General features: G+C 41.0%; 1 protein-coding gene and 1 long non-coding RNA gene across 2 annotated transcripts; both read left to right on the forward strand.

The window, feature by feature from the left end:
- Positions 1-936: 936 nt before the first annotated feature.
- LOC136494824 (uncharacterized protein At2g33490-like) lies at positions 937-9,073 on the forward strand. Its single transcript, XM_066491001.1, has 11 exons — positions 937-1,272; positions 2,169-2,241; positions 2,346-2,423; positions 3,108-3,169; positions 3,281-3,349; positions 3,541-3,569; positions 3,649-3,859; positions 3,955-4,185; positions 6,733-6,786; positions 7,287-8,232; positions 8,803-9,073. The coding sequence occupies exons 1-11, from the start codon at positions 1,156-1,158 to the stop codon at positions 8,811-8,813; spliced, it is 1,881 nt and encodes a 626-aa protein (XP_066347098.1). The 5' UTR covers positions 937-1,155; the 3' UTR covers positions 8,814-9,073.
- A 6,673-nt stretch (positions 9,074-15,746) lies between these two features.
- On the forward strand, positions 15,747-16,570 carry LOC136493394 (uncharacterized). Its single transcript, XR_010768353.1, has 2 exons — positions 15,747-16,297; positions 16,391-16,570. It is a non-coding gene; the product is annotated as an uncharacterized lncRNA (long non-coding RNA).
- Positions 16,571-18,377: the final 1,807 nt, after the last annotated feature.

Below are 18,377 nucleotides of genomic sequence, written 5' to 3' on the forward strand. Positions count from 1 at the left end.
CTGCAGTTCGTGCCGAGAGGATCGTAGCTCCTCGCCCGCACTACAGGGGAGGAGCTCCCTCGCCGACCCATCCACGCCAGGGAGGAGCTCCCTCTCCTGCGCCGCCAAGGAGGAGCTCCCTTGCCTGCCTGTCTGGGCTAGGAGGAGCTCACTCACGTGTGCCGCTGGGCGGAGCTTGCCCTCCCACGCGTCGGGAAGGAGTTCGGGGGACGCCGCGTGAGGATGCTTGCTTGTACCGAGAAGGAGGAGGAAGACGAAGCTGAACAAAGGTGGAGCGAAACAGGCGAAACTAGGTAATCGCAGTTTCACGTTTTTACAAGTAGAGTCTGTCTACCCAACAATCACCATGTGTTTTATGCAGTTTCAACACAAGATTTTTTTGCACCATAGAATTAAGATCAAACAGCCTTCGTCCTCCTTCTACCTCCAACCTTCTTTTACCCCAGCCTTCTTCTACCTCTAAACAATCACAAGATCACAGGAAATAATTTTTTTCTATGCAAGGACAAAAGGACAAATCGATAAAACACATGTGTCACGCGCCGCATTTGCTCCTATTGGGCCGTACGTGCCCCGGCGCTCAGCCGCCGCCGTCAGCCCGGTCGAGGGTGACCGATCACACACGCCTCTTGCTGGATTTTCACCTGGGGTGCCGCCTGCCGACACGGTTCAGTGGGGGGTTCAGTGGGGGACGGGGAGGGAGAGAAAAAAATCCATGTATTTTTTTTACTAAAACACATATGTGTTGTATAGCATTTCTGTTTTATAAAGTGTGAAACGGTTTCACGTTTTTATAAAGGATGTGTGAAACTGTTCTGCTCCGATTTTGGAAAATTATTTAGTCACAAACCTCCTTTTATTTATGCCATATATCTCGCACTTCGCAGGGTCACGCTTGTTACTTTTGGTCAAACATGGACCAATATGAATCCATCTATTCTATCTCTCCAAAAACCACGCCATAAAGACTCCCCCTCTCCGACGACTGACTATTCTTCCCATCAGTTTTCGTCCCAAAATTCCAAACCCGAGAGCTGCAGCAACGAAGAACGCCAGCCTCGCCTTCTCCCCTCTCCCCACCTCTCCTACTAATCATCGTCGCGGGCCTGCGATTCGGTGTTGCGATTCCGGCCTGGGGATTCAAGGCGGAAGGGGATGAAATCGCCATTGCGCAGGTTCCGGGGCTTCGCCCACCACCACCACCACCACAGGGAGAGGAAGGACCACCGCCCGCCACCCGCCAAGCTCGACGAGCTCACCTACGCCGCCCAGGTCTCGTCTCCGCCCCGAACGCCTCTCTTCGTTCCTGCCGGGTTATTGCCGTGCTGTTGGTTCTGCCGTGTGGTTACGCGCCAAAGTCGGATCGTGCGTGCTCGTCGAGGAGCCGCGATCCCGCCCCCTGCTTATGCCGCGGATTTTCATGGCCGTGTTGACCGCAGTAACTTGTTCATGGGCCACGGTGATTTTTTAGGATCAAATGATCTTCGCTAATACATTTGTACTGAGCGATAAATCCTTTTTTGTGTTTATTTCGTATATGGGTTGCCCTTTTTCCTTTAGACTGGGGGAATTCTTCTTAGTAAATTGTTCATATATTATTTGGATATAATCAGCGAAATGTGTGGATTTGCTCGCTTTCGTGTGTTATTGTGGCCATTAGAGATTTGGAGTTCAGAAGCACTTGGCCTGTTTCTTCCAGGTCAAAGTCCACGGCAGGAAGCTTGGGTCGCAGAAAGTAGCTATCTAGAACTGGTCTCGCAGTCAGCAATTCAAAGTCGTTATGAGAAGAACAGATCATTTGTTTAACCTAGCGTTGCCTGCTGGGCGTTATTATATTAATAACAGTGTGGAAATACGTTTTTTCTGAAATTTAGGAGAGTTCCTGTCCTTACTGTCTGCATCTTAATGGATAAATTATGGTGAAAACTGTTCAGACATGAATGTGATGTTGGATCAGACGAAAGTGATTGATGTTTATTATATGGTACAAGTTTTACAGGACTACAAGCTGATCCATGATTTGAAATTTCAGAAAAAATCACGTCATTCACTTTCTCATGTGAATTATAATAGAAAGAGAAGATTTGGGGCCTACACCTGTCCTTTAATGGAAATTAAAATTGTTTAACCCACCTTTTGTAACATGAACATGGAATCGTACTTTGCAGGAAATGGAAGATATGAGGAACTGTTACGATAGCTTGCTTTCAGCTGCAGCTGCAACAACAAATAGTGTATATGGTAATTGCTATTTTTACTTATACTGAAATAAAACTGTCCCTTATCGCCACAACAGATATTTTGTCTGTCATATTCTTACAATCACATGTAATCCACTCCTGCAGAGTTTGCAGAAGCCATGGATGAAATGGGAACTTGCTTGCTTGAAAAAGCTGCATTGAACTATGATGATGATGAAAGTGGTGAGTGATTGTGTGGATCTGTAAGCACGTATGATATGGAAACTTTGTGGTCTGAAATTGTTCTTACGAGTGCGTTTTAGCAAATTAAGTTCCGTGTTTTAGAGCCAACTATGCTATTTTTTCAGCATGTCCATTTCTTTCTCGAACGCCGTATGTCATTTTTGTATGGATACGCCCTGAAACAAAATTTTCATCTACTCAGCCCCCTGTATAAAGAGAGACAGGTGTTGGCTGAACCTGAAACAGGAGGAGGCAGTAAAATGGGATTTGGAAGAATGGAATATTAGCCAATGGATTTGGATTTTGGATAGAAGCCTGTTGAGCAATCCATTTACGTGAACTACTGAATCATGAACTGGTCTTTAAGATCTACTAGTAATCTTAGTTTATTTTAGATATTTTCTTCCTTTTTACTTCCAGTACCAATTTTGAGGGTGTTCTTTTTTTGACATCGTGGCAGACTTGTCATCCAGTTTTGCCATACTAGTGTCCACTTTATCTCTTGATAGTTGCAAGGAGAATTGCCAAATCCTTCATTGAAAACTCTTGTTAGTTGATGATACTTTTCTTCTAGCTTTCAGTGAACATAGAAAACAAAATTCTCACGTTTGTTTTTTAGAGATACATCTTTATTTTAAGAAGTATCAGGCCTTCTTCGTTCTATTCATTTAGTCCTACCTGCAGGTAAAGTGCTGATGATGCTAGGGAAGGCCCAATTTGAACTACAGAAGTTTGTGGATGGCTATGTAAAGTCCTTTGACACTGTTGTAAAATTGTATCACAACATATTCTTCAGTCAATGATACTATTTAATGTATAATCTGTATGCTTACTAGTATTTTTTTCTTTCCTTATAGCGTACAAATATTATAAATACAATCACAAATCCATCAGAGTCCCTTCTGAAAGAGCTACAAGTTGTAGAGGTTAGATCTCCCTGATTATTATGCTTTTCTCAACTTCATGCAATTGTGAGCTCATCTTCAAATATTGTTATTTTGCTAATTTGTTGTTCATATTATCATCATCTCCAAATAAAAGAAAAACTTAATTCCTCACACTTAGTTTAGTCCATCATGTGACATGCTGTCCTTACATTTCTTTCCTACTGATTCAGGAAATGAAAGACCAATGTGATCAGAAAAGGTACATGTTTCTTGAATGTTATCCTATCCATTTTACAATCTGTGCTTTTCCTCCTTGTAAATATTTTTTTCCATTTCAGAGCGGAATATGAAGCCATGCGAGCAGCCTATGGGGAGAAAGGAGGGCGATTGAGGCACCCCAAAAACGAATCATTCTCATCGGAACAACTGCAAACTTCGTTTCTTGAGTACCAAGAGGAGGCAGCATTGTTTATATTTCGCTTGAAATCACTAAAGCAAGGTCAATTTCTAAGTATTTTGACACAGGCTGCTCGTCATCATGCTTCTCAGGTAGCTTAACATGTCTTCACACAGAACTACAACTAATGATGACTCCTATGCAGTGGTAAAGACTACAACTATCTTACTATTATTTGGATTTTCAGTTGAGTTTTTTCAGGAAAGGGCTGAAGCATCTAGAGTCTCTGGAGCCTTGTGTCAAAGCAGTTGCTGAGAAGCAGCACATTGACTACCACTTCAGTGGACTGGATGATGACAGTAATATTGATGATTACAGCTCTTACCAGGATAATCATAGTGATGGCAGTGAGTTAAGTTTTGATTACGAGATAAATGACAGGGACAAGGACCTCCTCACTTCCAGAAGTCCAATGGATGTAAGTTCTTTTCCAGCTTATCGATTCATTTGACATTATGTAGCTAAGTTTCATTTACTGAACTCGGTCCATCCTCTGTTCTTAGTGATTAATCATTCTAGCATCATCTCGCAATATGAGAAACTTTTAGATGATTACTTAAAACTAGACCAACCCGGAGAAACTAGGTGGCATTTTATTATGAAGAAAATAGGCACCCAAATTCGCCTCAGCAAGAACTTGAACCTGGGTGATCTGGGCATAGATCCACACCCTTGACCAACTGAGATAGCTCAGCTTCCTTTTTATAGATGATTAAATATGTTGCCATTTTTTAATAAGTTCCTTTGAGGTCAGTTAACCTTCAGCTTAATAATAACTTGGTTTGGTTTAATCCCTTCATGAGGAAGGAAACACTCCACTTACTTGCTTCATTAGTTTTTTTATCGAATAACACAGGAGAGGTGCATGTCATTTCATTAATAAGAGAGAAAAGAGATACAAATGGGCGGATGTAGGTGATCCACCTGCACCCCCCCCCCCCCCCCCCCCCCCCCCCCCACACACACACACACACACACACACACAACACACCCCCTAGACAGCAAAATGATTACAAACACACAAACACATAGGGATGGGAATGGGCTGGGGCGACCCATTGGCTAGTTGACCCGACCCACAAAAGCAAGGCCAATGGGTCATAGGGGCTGGCCTCAAAGTCTGAAATGGGCCGATAGCGCTAGAACCTAGTGTCCCAATAGGTAACATGGGTCGACCCAATCGTCACATAAAAATCTTCTTTTTTAAAAAAAATTTGTTGATCTTTATTTTTCTGAATAAGCACGATTGGTCATAACTTTTAAACATGTCTATGCTTGGAAGTAGATCGAGGAATATCATATTTTGTAGGTGAAAATAGATAAAATTAAAATCATTGTAAACTTGCAAGCTTATGCAGCCTGTTCGTTTGGCTGTGGCTTGTCGTAAACGATCGTAAATTTCCAGCCGGAACAATATTTTTCTCTCACACAAACCAGCCAGCAGTACTTCTTCATGAACCAGCAACGATACGAACCAGCCAACCGAACAGGCTGATGATGTACTGGGTTTGGAAGGACAGCCTTTAAGTGAAATGGGTCGACCCATGGCCCCTAAAGTTGCCTTGAGGCCATAGGGATGGGTCCAAGGCTGGGGCCGGTCAACCCATTCCCATCCCTAGACACGCCACAGACCAAACAGCTAGCCAGAGAGGAGATCATGAAAATTTGCTAGCCGGGGCAAAGGAAGCAAGGAAATAGAGCCCCTTAGCACCTGCCATGCCCCAGAGCTGTGCTTCCCAGCTATAGATAGGACCAGAGATAAGCTCGGAGAAGCACCATTAAACACAGTTATTTCTTTGTTTCTACAAAGTTCATGAACCAAATATGATGAGCGAGTTTAGGCTCTATTGAATGGGACCACTCACAGTAGAGCAAGTTCTGCACCACCGATCAGGCGATCATCAAAAGAAATCTCCAAGGGTTGAGGGCAGAGTACAGCAAGCCCAACTTTCTGCAAAAGGAAGTACCAGAATTGCTTGTCAAACACGCATGACACCAAAAGGTGTTGGATTGTCCTGATTGTTGATCACAAAGTGGGCAGACCTCAGGATGAGAGAAACCTCGTCGTGCCAAACGATTGTCTGTCCAACAGCTATTATGCGCCACCACCAGCCAGAGGAAGAAACAACATTTTCTGGGTGCCCAGGGTTTCCAAATGTGCTCCCAAGGACCAAAACTAACAGCACCTTGAAATAAAGATTCATTAGCCGACTTGATAGGCGCCATTTATGCGTATCTGGAACATCTGATGATCTAAATGCAACTGCACCTCAGCAAGTTATCCCAGAGAGCAAGATAATAAGCAATTGCACTAACTGACAGCGCCCTGGATATCTAGGATCCATTGCTGGTTTGTGTGATAGCTTCCAATACTCTTCTCTTACTTTCCCTTCTTTTAGGCACAATCGGAGAACCTGAACTAACACTTAATTGCAACATAATAGAAGTGGGGTTGCTAATAATTGCATATTGCTAAAGAAACATCAATGTAAACCATGTGAAGAAGATTTATACTGCTTTCTTTGAGTTGCACCTTTTAATGTTTGTGATGTCTTTTCAGCTAAGTTAGAACAACTACAGTTATTTAATTAGATATCCAAATATTACCATCTTCTATTCCGGATTTCTCGCTAGCCAAAGATCAAGAGCGAGTTTGTCACTATAGAGTGCGCACAAGATATAGAGAAGTTGTTGGAGGGTGGAAAGATATAGAGAAGATTCAAATGGCTCTCCAAATGAAGATTTAGAGAGTGAGTTTAAGAAAGACCTTTGGAGATGCTCTTAGTCCAATCAAAGCTTATTGGTTCTGCATTTGTGCTGTGTTCATCTCTAGCCTACCCTATCTTGCTTGGGAATAAACTTCTTTGTTGTTGTTGTTATTACGTTGTTATAAAGTGCCTGTTCTATCTCCTACATTTTGCTTATCATACTAAACTTTCAAACATTTATTTATTTGTTAATATAGTTGGATCAAGCTCATCCAGCGAGTTCCCCAAGACCTCTGAAGGAACAGGAGCAGGTAGTCTCACTAGTTATGTGCTGTACATTTTTTGTGATAAATTTGTTCATTCTCATTCATAATGACATGAATCCTCTAGGGTAAACATGTACACAGAATGACCAAACATTATGTGGGGCTTTACTCTAAACCTTTTTAAGTAATAAGATCCACATGCTTTTGGGATTCATGTCATTATGAATCCTAAAGTGACATGTTTTTTGGGACCAAGGGGGTACAAAACAAAATCTAAATCAGGTTAGCACAATGAAGTCAATCTAAAATGTTTTTTATCTCCTTTGGTATTGGTATAATATCAAATCTGATGGAGGACATTAATGCAGAAATCCTTGTTATGTAAGTCTTAATAAAATTGTGATAATTCTATTTGGAATTTTGAATATCTGTATTTTCTAGGCTGAGTCCTTGTTGGTATTTCATGCCTCAGTTCAGTCATTTATGTCCCAATTGGATGACATCTTGAGTCCTGAAATTCTTTTAACTGACACATGTTTATACAGGAAAATGCTAAAGAAATAAAGGCGACTTTAGCAGTTCCTCATATGAAGCCTGAGATTGGTACCCAATCAGCACCAATTTTTGCTGAGAATGTGCCTGATCCATCTACGAGGTTTCGGAAAACGAACTTATTAAACAGAACTGTTCACTCCTACAAACTCCCGACGCCAGCTGATGACAAGAACCCTGCTCCAGTAGTTGCCAACAAATCGCCCCATTCAGATCAACCTGAAAGTAAATCTCATGTGGCAGTAAATTTGTGGCATTCCTCTCCACTGGGTAAAGATTTCATGCCGAATTCCATGCATAGTGGACCTGTTAAGATGCCATCAAGTAATGAAGGGATATCAGCACCACTAGTTTATTCCTACTCCACTACAGATTTTAAGAAAATGAAGGCCTTTTCTGGCCCAATTCCAAGCAAGGTAGGATTGAGCAACCCCCTGTTTTCTGCAACTGATCGCAAACCGTCATGGAAGCGCCCTCCCTATGTGTTGCCAACAAGACCTCATGGCCCAGGTTGGCAGTCATCTGTGCCTTCAAAAGTTACACCTAGGGTCACTTCGCTCCCAACAACGACTCCCAGAATAAGTGAGCTGCATGAGCTGCCCCGGCCTCCAGCAAATGTAGGCACCATGCGTCCTGGTTTGGTTGGATATTCTGGCCCTCTGGTTTCAAGGCGGCCGATGCCTAATGTATCCACTCGTGTCTCACCCCCATCACATACAGCATCGCCACTTCCACGACCACCTGCTGCCATGACTCGCAGTTATTCCATACCTTCAAATAGTCAACGGACTCCTATTATTACTGTGAACAAATTGTTGGAGGCTAGGCATAGCAGGGAGAGCAGCGAAGTTTCCTCACCCCCAGTAACACCTATATCGCTGGCAGATGTTTCCCGAAGATCAACAACAGAAACAGCTGTTGACAAGAAAAGGATAAAGGGTAAGTTATTACTGCTGTAACTGGTTTTCACGTGTACGATTCCATAATATAATATTCCTATGTTTACAAAAGCTGATAATTTTTCTGAGCAATGTACAAAACATTTATTATTAGACAGTAGACATGAAACTTTTACTGATTATAGGCTTTTGATGATCCTTAAATTCTCTTGAATAATAAATAGCGTATGAAAGTCTATTGTTTACAACTATCTGGTCGCAAACATAAATAATAATAACTGGAACAACACTTGCATTTTTCATCAGCAAGTAAATAATTAATTAAGATTCGCGAAACAGTGACCAGTTTAATTCAATTTTTGCAGTGCTTATGTACTTTATTTTGGAAACTTGTAATGAGTAGATGTAACATTTATTCTCTGAAATCAGAGCCTTCCAACCACTTCATTCCATCATTCATTTCAATCATGCGATTTTTATAAGCATTTGGATAGAATATAATCCACTTTTTGTTATGACAAGATTCCAACATACACACATACTCAGGCTTGACTGTAGAAATATTACAAATGATTTCTGTATATCTGAATATCTTCTCTCATCTTTGCAGAATCCTTGTGAGCAGTTGCGCAACTGAACATGTTGATAATCTTAGGAAATTTTGTATGTAGTTGATTGTGTATTCTATGATTCCCTCTATAATCTCTCGTGTTCACTGTGAAAGGAAAAAAAAATGTAAATAAGATTAGCATTATATTATCTCCTTGATATGCTTGTCCGAACTATCTCTTGGATGTAGTGTATTAGTATGCAAGAGATAGTTTAGAGAAATGGACGCAGTTGATTTAGTGGTTATCTGAACTAATTTTTAGACTGGTGTATTAGCTCTACCCATAATACTGCACTGTTTGAACAGATATTTGTGTTAGGGGCTACCTACACTAGTCCAGTAGAGTTTGGGTAGAACAGACACATCTGATGAGATGTCCGAGTTGGTCTAAGGCGCCAGATTAAGAGTTTGGGTAGAACAGGGCGTTTCCATTTATGCAAACATTGGCGCAAGAAATGTCCAATTGGTAACTGAAGATCATAAATTTGCTGCCAAATTGGTCACCATGTAGTCGGTCAATCTTTTTAGCTGCAGAATGGAGTCCCAGGCCCACGATGAAACCATTCTTGGTTCCTATCCAATAAATTATAATGTAGGCTCGCACAGTTAGGTGTTTTGCATGGTGTTAAAAGGATGATATTCATTCTTATCATTCCCTATTGAATGTTATGTGTTTCTACGGCTGATAAGCCAGTTGATGCTATTTTGTTGTGACTTGTGAGAGAAAAACACTATACCACGGTTGATAAGTTCAAGCGAATAGGGAGTGTAGGGAGGACCAACTTGAGGCACCATATCAATTATCATGCCATGAAAGTCAACTACAATGATCTAACAGTTGCAAGAACTGAACCTAGCGACAACTACAATCCACTTGCCATGCTTGGTACCCCTATTCCATGGAATCTTGGTACCTCTCCATAGGGTATGATAGAAGATTTAAAACTATTACAAGGACTCATGTGTGTGCCTTTTTCAGATATCAAACTTGATTTCGTTTGTGAGATATATGACCGACATATAGTGAATAAAAGTACAGAATCAAACTTGATAGAAGCTGCTTGTTTGAACAAATGAAATTATACTTGAATTACTTTACATGGTCGTGTAATATCATGTGTATTTCTCTCTCTCTAGAATTTATTAAAATCCATATTTTGTGAAGATATTTGCATAATTCCACTGAAAAGGTGTTCCCACCTGATAATTCTCGACTTTCGGCCGTCAACGAAAAACTTATTCATGGGATGTTTTTTTCAGCTTTGGTTGCACCAGAAGTTAAAGTTTGATTCCTAGATTTTATTTAAAAATCCAACTACATTGGATTTGTACAATGCCAACCAAAATTATTTGAAAGGTATATCACCTAAAATGTATCTTCCACATCGCTCACGAAATCGTGGTTTTGTCCATCCTAGTTGGTTATTTGAAAGTTTGTCATTTCTATTAACTTTTTTTGGTGCAAGGCCTAGAAAAATATGTTTTTAGCTTGCTGTCATGCCCAAAAGAGAAATAGATACTTCTGAGAACCCATCAAAATATATTGTTTCAAGACGTACTATTAGACTTTCACAAACAAGTTGAGGCGAATTTCTATTCGGTTAGAATGGTATTTCACATAAGATAATGTAAGCGTTTTGGCAAGAGTATATGGTTCACTCAAATTTTTGTTTTCATTTTCACGTAAAAGGGTTAAACCCGGGGTGGTGTTTTGGACTATGTGAGTCTTATATGTTGGTCTAACCCCACCATCAACAATCAAGATGTGACTAAACCCTCGCAACCTCACGTCAACATACACGTGAGCTACTAATCCAAACTGGATGGTATGTCACAGTAATGCAAACATTTTGTAAATAAAATTGGCATTTTTTTGCAAGGAAAAATTGGCATTTAAATTATATAAAAAAATAAAACTACTACACCCTTCACCTTGTTTTTTATGAAGTTTTACCTTCCAAAGTATAATAGAATGGCAATCAATCTATCATTCTATAACCTCGTCACATGTCAACCACACTGCAATTTTATTCTCGGATCATTTCAAAGGACATAGAAAATATACATGAAAGTCTGGGCCCCCAAACATCACTTTTAGATAAATAAGCTCATAAAACAAAATATAGAGAATAATGAAGTAGCATTCTATAACCTAAGACACAAGAGCCGACTACAGTAGTAGAGAAGTTCGAGGCTCAAATAGTCACTACGGGAATCAGTGGCTTTGCCGAGTGCCAGGGGCACTCGGCAAAGCCCAATTTGCACTCGGCAAAGGCTTTGTCGAGTGCTGTACTCGGCAAAGAACACTCGGCAAAGAACCCGTCGGCAAAGGCGTCTTTGCCGAGTGTCTTTTATCGGGCACTCCCGAAAAAAATGGGAATTTTTACCCATAAAAAATGGAATTTTTTTATCGATGGAGGCACCCACCGGCCAGCGCCCACCCATCTCTGACATTTTTCGCGTGAATTTCATGGCTACGTGGCCGACGCGATTCAAAGTTGAAACCGAAAAAAACTCGAAAAAATGGGAATTTTTACCCATAAAAAATGGAAACTTTTTTTTATTGATGGAGGCACCCACCGGCCAGCGCCCACCCATTTCCGACATTTTTCGCGTGAATTTCATGGCTACGCGACCGACGCGATTCGAACCCGAGACCTCCCGCTGTGCACGTACCTCCTCTATCACTACACCACACTCTCACTTGTGTCTAGATTACGTTTTAGTTCCCAATATATTATACTAAACCGAGTGTAAATTGCATGTTTGAGGCCCTAAACGAATTCAAATAAAAAAGTTGTAAACTACAAAGTTTCATAACTTTTCGAGATCTACACTTTTAGTTTAGGAAGTTTTTCCATCCGAGGTCGTTTACAAAATTTGAATTTTAAAATTTTGAAATTCAAACACAGTTTTGCATGACAAGATGTTTTCAAATCAAAAAGTTGTCAACTACAATGTTTCATAACTTTTCGAGATCTACAGAGTTTGTTTTGGTTGTTTTTTCATCCGAGGTCGTTTGAAAAGTTCGAATTTTAAAATTTTGAAATTCAAACGCAGTTTTGCATGACAAGATGTTTTCAAATCAAAAAGTTGACAACTACAATGTTTCATAACTTTTCTATATCTACAGAGTTTATTTTGGTTGTTTTTTCATCCGAGGTCATTTGAAAAGTTCGAATTTTAAATTTTTGAAATTCAAACACAATTTTGCATGACAAGATGATTTTAAATCAAAAAGTTGCCAATTACAAAGTTTCATAACTTTTCGAGATCTACAAAGTTTATTTTGGTTGTTTGATCATCTATTCATCCGACATGGTCATTCTAACATTGTTCACAAATCTTATGTATCTCTCTTGTAGCTTCATAAACTACAAGAGAGATGTTAGATTTGTGAACAAATTTATTTTCACTTTGTCGTATGAAGAAAAGACCAAAACAAACATTGTACATCTTGATGAGTTATACAACTTTGTAGTTTAAAACTTTTTCATTTAAATTAATTTACTGTTTCAAAATGTGCTTTGAAATTTTTTTTGCCGAGTGTCAAAAAAAACACTCGACAAAGAAGCTCTTTGCCGAGTATAAAAAAAACACTCGGCAAAGAAGCTTCTTTGCCGAGTGTAAAAAAAAACACTCGGCAAAGAAGCTTTTTTTGCCAAGTGTAAATTGCATGTTTGAGGCCCTAAACGAATTCAAATAAAAAAGTTGTAAACTACAGAGTTTCATAACTTTTCGAGATCTACACTTTTAGTTTAGGAAGTTTTCCCATCCGAGGTCGTTTACAAAATTTAAATTTTAAAATTTTGAAATTCAAACGCAGTTTTGCATGACAAGATGTTTTCAAATCAAAAAGTTGCCAACTACAAAGTTTCATAACTTTTCGAGATCTACAGAGTTTATTTTGGTTGTTTGGTCATCTGTTCATCCGACATGGTCGTTCTAACATTGTTCACAAATCTTATATATCTCTCTTGTAGTTTCATAAACTACAAGAGAGATATATTAGATTTGTGAACAAATTTACTTTCACTTTGTCATATGAAGAAAAGACCAAAACAAACATTGTACATCTTGATGAGTTATACAACTTTGTAGTTGAAAACTTTTTCATTTGAATTAATTTACTGCTTTAAAATATGCTTTGAAATTTTCTTTGCCGAGTGTCAAAAAATAACACTCGGCAAAGAAGCTCTTTGCCGAGTGTAAAAAAAAACACTCGGCAAAGATCCTCTTTGCCGAGTGTTAAAAAAACACTCGGCAAAGAGCCTCTTTGCCGAGTGTCAAAAAAAAACACTCGGCAAAGACGTCTTTGCCAAGTGCCCGAAAAACAACACTCGGCAAACTAGCTGGCACTCGGCAAAGAGCCGGTCTCCGGTAGTGAGTGATGAACATTGATATTTGGCATGCTTGGTGATTTATTAGTCCACATGGGCAATAAAACATTGCACATACAAAGAGAAGTAACTAAGCTAGGTTCCTTGACACTGAACCTGTTTACCTAGGTTTGAGTCTCCCAAGTCATCATGTGTGGTCAGTGAGGTGTCTATTGTAACTTCATCATCTTAAGATTATTGCTGGCTTAGTTTTTCAAAATCGTTCATAGGGGTAGGTTGTGCTCACATGGGTCTATATGTGTGAGTGTGCATAGTAGAGGACCCAATGCTTGAATAGAGTCTAGGCGAAGCTCAAGACGCCGATGAGATCACGTGTTTTTAAGCTTGCCATAGAGTGTGATGTGACGAATACCTCAACGTGTGCCGGCGCCGGAGCTCGGGCGGGTGACCAGGGTCATTGGACCCTAGGCCTGCCAGTGAGTGTGCGCGCATGTTTGTGGCCCTGGGTCCGCAAGTGAGTGTATGCGCATGTATGTGAATATCTATGCATGTAATGCACTTGAGGAACAAAAGTAGAGATGCATGCCAGCAAAACTCTCAACCATTTAAGTTTATATTTTCTTTATGACTTAGTTACAAATTTGTTCTCTCGTAGTGGATTATGAAAATTATGTACTTTCACAAATTTTAAGAGACAAGGGTGGTCCATATTTCTTTGCATGAAAGAGAAATTATTCAATTAACCATTCTATTATTAAAAGTTTGGAGATTCCCCTTCCAAAGACTTCGGTTTCTGTCCTCTTTCCTATTGCAAGAGTAGGACATTTTTCCGTTCTTGATTGACACATAGGAAAGTTGCAAAATGAGCAGAAAGTTATTGGGAAAAAAGTCAACTAACCCTTACTAGGCTGATAAGGCCAAGATGCTCTTATAAAAGGAGGGGAAAGAATCTAGACAAGTGAGAAGTGCGACACCTGGATGGTTATAATAAATCTTCAGAGCAGCAAGAGTCCATTAAACAAAAACTTATACAATAAGATTGCTGAATTCTACCACATGTTCATTGTCTTAGCTTGCAGCGTTAGCTGATTGCCTTAACCAACAAGTTGATCCTCGGCAGGGAGAAGGTGCATCCAGCGGAGGTGGTTTCGTAGGCAGCGGTGTCCTAGCGGCAGCAGCAGCCTGGGAGTCCAGCGAAACAAAAGCAGATCCTAACTATACCACAGCCCAAAATTAATGTCACACGGGGTTGTTAAAAATACCAAAATTGCGTCGGACGGTCATACCGTTAAAGATTAGTAGCGTTCGGTCGGTCATTATATCTCGTTTTCTCGGCAGAAAGTCTATCACGTTTTCTAAGTCGGTTGTTATTTTTATTTAGTATATAACGGTTGGATTGTTAGTCGTTATATCAAATTTTTTATGACCAACTATCAGTCGGTATGAATGAATTGGGCTTCCACGCACTTGGCTGGCCCGTTGGCAGAAAGTCTGTTGAATCGCGTTTGATTAATTGGCTGAACAACGACGGATGAAGGTGGGCACCGGCGACACATGGTGTCAGCTCACTTGAGGCGGATGAATATGGCACCAGGAGAGGTTCGCAGCGATGGCGCACTAGGGGCGGCAGTGACTTGACGACTTTCACTCATCGAATCTGACCGTTTTGAGGATGTCGCGAAGCAGGGATGTGTAAAGGTCATATTTTTGTTGTTGTGTATTCTCCTCTTTGATGAGGTGTGAGTCTAAATGCTCTTGTATCCTTTTGGCTGTGTATATCCTTCGTGGATATAGAGGCCGGATTACTGAAAATCCATTATCTAAAAAAACCAACAAGTTGATGCAGTAATGTTTTTTAATCGACCATATTGCATTGTGACTTGTGAGGAGTTATTCTTGTATGCTTATACCTAACCTAAGTACCAGTTACCACCATGTGGAGGACATAACCACGTTATTATCGATATATAATGCAGGTCAAACTCAAATTGAGGGAACAAAATAACTTTAAATAGTGGTGCATGACACTGACTCCTCTCAAAAGAATCAGCGACTCAGGGAGATGAATTCCTTCCCAGTGATACTATCCTAAGAGAATATGGAGATTTCCCTGAGATTGCGCGAATCACTGCACATATGGAGCTTTTCTCTGTTCTCATAAATGGCAAATGCAGCTAGCAGTAGGCTTCCTGGTGCAGCTGATTGCACGCACGCTCAATCTCATCTGAAAATGCACATGCCCTGGAGTCGCAGCCTAATGCTGAATATGAATATATTCCCGCCGGTACCAATTTTATTTCTCAACGATTTGTAATCATCAGTATCCAGGAAAGATGTAGACGTGGTAAACCGATATGCACAAGGTAATAAATAGCGTATAGCGGGTTGGTAGTGGATTGACGTCGAGGTAGCGGATTGCCGATAGCGGGCGATATTGCGGACGATAGGTTCCAATAGTGGCATCCGATAATCCCACATAAGTTTAAGTACATATATCATGAATAACGAGTATAAATAGATATTTAATTACACTCAAAGAACGCCTAAATCTAGACCTAGAGGCTACAACCGATGCGTGAGTGTGTTTGAGTTGGGGGTGTGAGTCATAGTGGGCTGGGCTGATTAGGGTTATTTGTTTCCACGCTATTGCAACCTGCTGCATGCAATTGCGACCGCAATATCGCCCCGCTATTTAGAATTGCGGCCGTAAAGTTTCGGGCTGCAAAGTTCAGAGCGCTACCTCATAGCGGTAGCGGCAATGTTGCGTCCGCAATTGCGGCCGCTACCGCCGCTATTTATTACGTTGGATATGCATTGAGTTGGCATCGGTGGAGCACTCTGGTAACATCCTATGTATTGTTGTATTCCCTTTCCTGCTATAAATACCGAAGTGTCAAGCGGTAGTGCCTTCGCACATCATCCAAGAAGTAGAAGAAGAGGGGCCTTGCATGAGGGCCAGAACCTGCCTCTGGTAGCCAAGGATGATTTGCCTACATGGCCTTGCGAGTTCCGGTTGCATGGCCAGTTCAGTTGGGTTTGTGGGCGGTCACCTTGGCTAGCCTGAGTGGTTCTTGCCTGTCATGGAAGGCCTCTTCTTCTCTGCCGTCACTCTCATGATACTGTCTGGCCTGTATGTGCTTCATTTATTTTGCCAGGTATGGCTGTTCATTGGTGGTTCTGATTCATATGTAATGCTGATATGCTAATCTTGTCATGTATATTCTTAATTACTGTGCTGCTGCTTGCAGATTGTTCAGAAATGTATATGTTGGACATTCTCTGTAGCTTGTCCTGCATCTGCATGTGTGATTTTACTCACTTTTGTAATATATTGGTTGATTAGTATTTTGTTGTGCCAGTGGTTAATTATATATAATTGGATCAAATGGAATATGTGGCAAACTAATATGCAGCAAAATAGTTGGAGACATTTCGGCAACTCATTTTTGTAAAAGTCTTCTAACAAAGATGCATATATATAAGTGGATTTAGTTAATTTGCAAAGCTATATAAATGTCTCCAATTAAGACTAGTAAAATGAGCATTATTAGTTAGAACCTGTTGATGGTAGACGGAGACATATATACATGCATGTGGACCTTAGGGTCTGGAACTACTACTGTGCCTCTTTTAATTATAGCAGTAGCAGCAGCTAATGATGACTGGGTAATATATATAACAAGGTTGAGCCTTGAGGCATGCAAATCCTGAACTTGGCTTGTGGATGTGTTGTATGTCTTCCAAAGACATCTCCTCTTGGAAATGTTTGCTAGCTAGATTCTAGACAGTACCAAATTGGAGCCTCTGTATGGTCCTTGACTTGGATTTGAGAGCTCCATGTGTTTCGCAGCATATATTAAAATAAAGTTAGATAATATCCACACAAATATTGTGGCACGCACTCAGCCAGACAAACAACCTGGATAAGGCAGGACTCTGATCCGCACGCACGTACACAACGTACTAGCTAGCTGACACATTCTGATGGAAGAACAACGCACACACATGACACATGCATCGCGCGCAACTGTGCAAGTAGAAATCGAACTCAACAAGAAGAATATCGAACTTTTGTTGTTAAATCTGGAAGACTATTCATGATCATCTCAATCTGCCTGTTACTCATCTCCCCTTGCCGCAGTACATTGAAGATTTAAAGAACCCGGATTCTCACACCGCCTGGAACACTAATCTTATCTCCAATATCTTCAGTGATGAGGCTTCCCAGATGATCAACAATATTCACATTGTCCCTTCCAACCAGCCCGACATCATACGTTGGAAAACTTCTAGAAAGGGTACATGCACTAGTAAAGATGCTTTTAGGCACCTCAATTCTCTCCAATGTGGTCAGATCCCTAGAAACGGTGCCAGGGGACTAATTGATCAGGCTATTTCAATTCTTACTAGGGTTTGGAAGCACAAACAAATCCCACCTAATATTAAAACTTTCGCTTGGAGATTGACAAGAAGAGCCTTAGTGTTAGATATATGGCCAGGGGTATCCGAACCGCCCGTATATGTGACCATCGCCAAGCTATCGGCCCAGCAACCGCCAAGAAGGAGGCCCGCAAGGGCTGACGCGATCGACCAACGTGAAGATCAAGGCAAGCTAAGACAGGCGTATCTAGACGATAGCTAGGATCAATCTGCTGCACATTCCGTGTAACAAACTAGGAATCCAATCTGGTAACCCGATCGCCCTCTCTATAACCCTACCCCTTTGCCTGTATAAAGGAGGGTAGGAACCTCGGGCCCGGGATCTCCATCTTCGAATATACCGATCTACTACGTAGTTAGGAGCAACAACCCTTGTAATTGAGCATACGAATACAAGAGCAGTCGTACCACTAGAGTAGGGTTTAGCGCGCCACCGCGCCCCGAACTAGTATAAACCCTTGTGTCGTCTCGTGTGCTACCATCTAGATCCGTCTATGCGATCACGTTGCTAGGCATTGCCAGACCTAAATAATACGACAGTTAGCGCGCCAGGCCTTTTACGTACAAACTAATATTGTGTTTCAGATAGGAGTCATCTTCAACTTCGGCGACGAACCGGAAGAAGTGCAGCCGGGCAAGAAGATTACCTTAGGCAAACTCAACTTCATCGCCGACCAATTCGGGGACCTGTGTCTCTAGGAACCCGCACCAACTGATGTTGGGGGAAGCAATCCTAGCACAACTCCTACCCTAGCGCTTGACCATTTGCTGTCTCGGTTAACTAGCCTCGCGGTG

The sequence above is a fragment of the Miscanthus floridulus genome, chromosome 11 (assembly GCF_019320115.1).
Source record: "Miscanthus floridulus cultivar M001 chromosome 11, ASM1932011v1, whole genome shotgun sequence".
Classification (NCBI taxonomy): domain Eukaryota; kingdom Viridiplantae; phylum Streptophyta; class Magnoliopsida; order Poales; family Poaceae; genus Miscanthus; species Miscanthus floridulus.

Bases quoted from the DNA above. Each gene is read 5' to 3' on its own strand.
- LOC136494824 (XM_066491001.1), top strand. From the start codon at position 1,156: ATGAAATCGCCATTGCGCAGGTTCCGGGGCTTCGCCCACCACCACCAC. The intron at 3,570-3,648 runs GTACATGTTTCT...TTTCCATTTCAG, and splicing joins GACCAATGTGATCAGAAAAG to AGCGGAATATGAAGCCATGC. The intron at 6,787-7,286 runs GTAGTCTCACTA...ATGTTTATACAG, and splicing joins CTCTGAAGGAACAGGAGCAG to GAAAATGCTAAAGAAATAAA.